General features: G+C 39.0%; 1 protein-coding gene across 1 annotated transcript; it reads right to left on the reverse strand.

Moving 5' to 3' along the window:
• LOC125165255 (trace amine-associated receptor 4) lies at positions 1-2,095 on the reverse strand. Its single transcript, XM_047857888.1, has 2 exons — positions 2,043-2,095; positions 1-1,102 (listed from the first exon to the last, which is right to left on the reverse strand). Exon 2 carries the CDS (start codon positions 1,042-1,044, stop codon positions 1-3), a length of 1,044 nt encoding a protein of 347 aa, XP_047713844.1. The 5' UTR covers positions 1,045-1,102; positions 2,043-2,095.
• Positions 2,096-5,068: the final 2,973 nt, after the last annotated feature.

Here is a 5,068-nt window from a genome sequence, read left to right on the forward strand (position 1 = left end):
CTAAGTATCTGCAGGATATAGGCTTAGGGTAGAAGAGTCCGGGTGGAAGATGGTTCCTGTGACAATCATCCGCAATGCCTTGCGAAACCAGGGATAAAACATGCCGTATATGATGGGATTGAAAGTGGAGTTGAAATAACCCAGCCAGAGGAAGACATTGTACAAATCTTCAGGAGTTGTGAAATTAATGAAAGGGTCTGTGATTGTCAAGATGAAAAAGGGCAGCCAGCACAATACAAACACTCCCATGACTATGCTTAAAGTCTTGGTGGCCTTGCTTTCTTTTCTGGATGATACTTTCATTTTGCTTTCTGACCCAACGTGTTTCCTGGTAGGACCCATGCCAATTTGCTTAGTATGCTTCCTGGCTACGCTGAAAATGTGTATGTAAACCCCCACCATTACAGTCCCAGGTAGGAAGCAGGCTATAAAGGAAGCCAACACCCCCCAGAGCTTGTTAAATATCAATACACACAAACCTGTGCAGTCAATGGCTGCAACAAAGTCTTCTGCACCAACTATGTTTAATTCTGAGAATACCAGGCCAAAGGCAAAAAAAATTGGAATAGACCAACTGATGAGTAGAAAGACCTCTATTACAGGGATGGTAATTTTGGTGACATAATGCAAAGGGTCACAAACAGCATAGTAGCGATCCACTGAGATGAAGCAGAGGTGAAAAATAGAGGTGGTGCAGAGCATGATGTCACAGCAGCTGTGGACTTTGCAAAAGAGGTCTCCAAAATACCAGCAAGACTCAATGGACCTGACCATACTGAAGGGCATGACCACACAGCTCAACAAAAAGTCAGTTGTGGCCATGGAGAGAATCAGGAAGTTGGTTGGGGACTGGAGCTGCTTGAAGTGAGCGATGGAAATGATCACAACCAGGTTGCCCAACATGGTCATCACTATAGCACCAGTCATGACAACATACATGGCACACACACTCAGCACAGACCTCACATTTCTAGGGCATGAATTGTTGACCAAAGCAAAGCAAAATTGGACTTCCGGAGGATTCCAAAGTTCAGGTGAATTCATCGTCTTTGTCCTGTGGGTACTATTAATCTTTTGCAAAATTACTGTGCTCCTCTCTTTTCTGTGAGAGAAAGAAGAAAAACAATAAAAATCCCTGGTGGGCAAATTTTCAGAAAGGCCCAGGTAGCTGCATTTCCAATCCTAAACTGAACTTCCTACCGACCAAGAGCACTGCTTTCCAAACTTTAATGTACATACAAATCACCCAGGGGTCTTTCTAAAATACAGATTCTGTTTCTGGGGTGGAGGTTAAGAGTCTGGCTCTCAGGAGATGCCAATGCTGTTAGTCTAAGGACTATCCCTTAAGTAGGAAGGGACTAAAGACAACTGAATGAATATCCAATGTCTAAGTAACCCAGTTAAAACCACCTAAGTAACCCAGGTAAATGCCCATGTTCTGGCACTAATATGTAACCCTTACTTAGGATTCCAAATCTATAGGCAGATCAAGAATTTTCTCTATCCCACTTATATTAACCAATTTGATGGATAAAACCTGTCAAGAATTACTAGGACTTATGGAACTTTTATTTAATGTTTAGCTTCAAAAATAATTACAATCTAAAGATTGTGCTTCCCCCCCCCCCACCTTAACTTCTCTTGTGGGTATTTGCAAATGCTTTGGATCCTGTTGATTAATACATCCTGTTCAGTTAAGGGAATATTTTTCTTTCCAATGTGAAGAATAAGTTTTTAGATTTTTAGAGCAATTTGTGGTCGACTGAAAATGTGCTAAAGTCTACAAAATTATACATGAATAATCTCCAAAAAGGGCAGGGGGATACTGAAATGATAAATTCTGTAAATCTCGTGTGTTACCTCCTTTCATTTAGCAACTCCATCCATGAATTCAAATTTAAGTTGCGGTCTCCTGGTCCCCAGATTGCAAGACTTATATTGGGAACAAATTTGACACATGGGCGTGCTCACTGTTTAAACTGTCACGTTACATAATTTATGTTGTTGCCTTTAAAAATGTGAAAATAATGAGACTGACTCACCCAGAGTATGGCAGAGGTTGGATTTGTTTTTCCAGTGCCCGGACTGGCTGTGTAATTCTGATGACCAAAGACAAGCATTACTGAGCTCTAAGGCCAGGTGGGTAGAGTGGACTTTGGCCTGAGAAGAAATGAAAACTCACTGGTCCATCGTAAAAACAAACCCACAATCATGTCCTCATGAAATTTACTTGGAAAACAGACTAAATGAGAATACAATTACCTTTGAAAATAATATTTACAGTATTTGCTACAATAGCTCAGCCATTTTTTTTTCCAATGTGTATTATTTGAAATTTTAACATCATGGCACATTTTATTTGATCTGGATATAATAAGTTAATTTCTCAAATTAACATTTTTCTTTAGGTATGTTTTAATTTTGTCAATCAAATATTGTGCAATGGATTTGAACTTGAGAAACCAAACACAGGTAAGAAGGACAAAGACTTATTCAAATCCTTTTTAAACTGTAGCTTATCAATTTTGGAACACACAGCACAAATTATTTGGTTACTTATCACTTTAGCCACGAAATCTTAAATAATGGAATAATGAAATCTTAAATGCTCAATTAACTTCTTTAACAAATTAACTTTATTCTGCCTTTCATCTTATTTTTGTGAATTTAATTTTTTTCTTTAATTCTTTAAAAAATCATCCTTAAAGATAGCTGACAGGTACCAAAAAATTTCTTAAGCATTTCACTGCATATCCATAGACAGACAGCATTCTCATACAAAATAGGCACTCTTCAATTGTTTATGGTATAATTTTTGGAGTTTGAAGTTTCATTTTTGAAAATTTAATGCCTGAAAGAATTGATACAACTTAACCTCCTAGGTGTGTAAAGTGAATATCATTTATTTCATCTTATTTATTTATTTTTTTGTGGGAGGAAGCAGGGTATGAAACAGCTGCCCAAACTTAATAGCATTATCTCATGTTTCAGATGCATGGTTACCTATATTAGGGAAGTGTTTAAACTTGTTTACTTACAAAGTCATTACGCGTGTGAATTGTGAAGGTAATGTCAAAGGTAATAGTGCTTTAAGCCCCTATCATAAACTCTTGGTCCCAAATTACAAAAGCAAGTAAGCAAATGCAAATATGGCTGCTGGTCTACTGCTTTGTTAAACAAAGAAATTGTCATGAAATCAAGTGCAGTTCGGCTTTTGTTATTTAATTTTTTTTTTTTTTTTAACGTTTATTCATTTTTGAGACAGTGAGAGACGGAGCACGAACGGGGGAGGGTCACAGAGAGAGGGAGACACAGAACCCGAAACAGGCTCCAGGCTCTGAGCTGTCAGCACAGAGCCCGACGCGGGGCTTGAACCCGCGGGGCTTGAACCCACGGACCGTGGGATCATGACCTGAGCCGAAGTCGGACGCTTAACCGACCGAGCCACCCAGGCGCCCCTGTTTGTTATTTAAGAACATAACAGGGGCGCCTGGGTGGCTCGGTCGGTTAAGCGTCCAACTTCGGCTCAGGTCATGATCTCAGGGTCCGTGAGTTCGAGCCCCACATAGGGCTGTGTGCTGACAGCTCAGAGCCTGGAGCCTGCTTCCGATTCTGTGTCTCTCTCTCTCTCTGACCCTCTCCTGTTCATGCTCTGTCTCTCTCTGTCTCAAAAATAAACATAAAAAAAAAAAAGAACTTAACAGACTAGATTCCTTTAGGTTGAAGACTCACTTCCAAAAGATATACAGTAATTTTTAATAAGATTAAATAAAGTTAAGGCCACTAAGACATCTCACTTTCAACCTAGGATATTATTATGACACTTCTTTTTCTTTTTACCAGTTACATTTCCGGGGGCCAAATGCATGACAGCACTGTAAACAATCACCCAATGCAAGCATAGAAAATTGTTAGTTTTTTTTCCTAAGAAGTAAAAAGAAACATTTGCAAACAACTCTGGAGAGGAGCAAGCATTGCATTGTCTTTTAGTTCAAATTTAATTATTTAAGGGAAAAGATAACATAATAAGGAAACAAACAAGGACTGAAATAATGATTTCAAAAACACAAAAGTCCCTCAGAATTGCAAAGAAAAAATGAAAAAGGACTCACGTAATAATTTTCCCCAAGCATTAAATACCTAAAATTCTATTAATATATATTTATTTCTCCAAAATAAGAAGGAAAATATTCATCTAGCTCAATAATGTATTACAAATACAGTGGAAATTTTAGGAAAGGACATATCAAATCTGCTTACTCAGGTCTGATTTTTCTTCTCTTGCTAAGTGACATAGTTCAGCTGCTTTACTTCTGAGACTACTTCTGTGGGGAAAAATGATTTTATCTTACCTTGATGTACATCACTTAATAGTTTCCTAGGTAAGGGAGCTTGCTTGTGAATCAAATTCAAGAAAGAACTGCTGTGGGTTTTCCTATCATGGCCTGTTTAGAATTTCGGTGATTAAAAAAAAAAAAAGTCATCTGGCTTTATTTTTTAGACCAGTGTTTTAAATTTGATTCCTTTCAACATAAATCAGAAAAAGGATGAATGTATCTGATCTTTTTCTGCTTTTAATATATTCTCCTCTTGTTTACCAGAACTTGTCTGGCTAATTAGGTAATTTGGAGCTAAAGTCACTGTGAGATGAAATATCTGTTGTGCCAAGATTTCTTACCACACAACTGCTCATTGTGTCTCGCGGCTCTCCCCTCTGCTGACACCCGACCAGAAAAGGCACTTAGGCTCAAGTTCTTATAGGTGGTGCCCTGGCAGGCTATCCTGTCATCAGCGTGTACACACAAAATATGCCTCCTGAGGCTGCATCACCTCCTTCTGTCCTGCTTTTGACAGGCGTGTCCTTTAACAATCTTCCATGCGCTGCCGGCAAAGCCATTACAGCAGGTCACCAGAGAATTAGCTCTGGGAGGGCGAATCAGTGTCCTACTGTTCCTTTGGCTTCAGAGGAACAGCATGGAATAGGCTAGCACAAGGCCAAAGTGGAGACAAATGAGAAAAAGTGAAAAGAAGGGGGGGTGGTGGATAAGGAAGCAAAGAAGAAAGAGTG

This window comes from Prionailurus viverrinus, chromosome B2 (genome assembly GCF_022837055.1).
Source record: "Prionailurus viverrinus isolate Anna chromosome B2, UM_Priviv_1.0, whole genome shotgun sequence".
In the NCBI taxonomy this organism is placed as follows: Eukaryota; Metazoa; Chordata; class Mammalia; order Carnivora; family Felidae; genus Prionailurus; species Prionailurus viverrinus.

Bases quoted from the DNA above. Each gene is read 5' to 3' on its own strand.
- LOC125165255 (XM_047857888.1), bottom strand. From the start codon at position 1,044: ATGAATTCACCTGAACTTTGGAATCCTCCGGAAGTCCAATTTTGCTTT.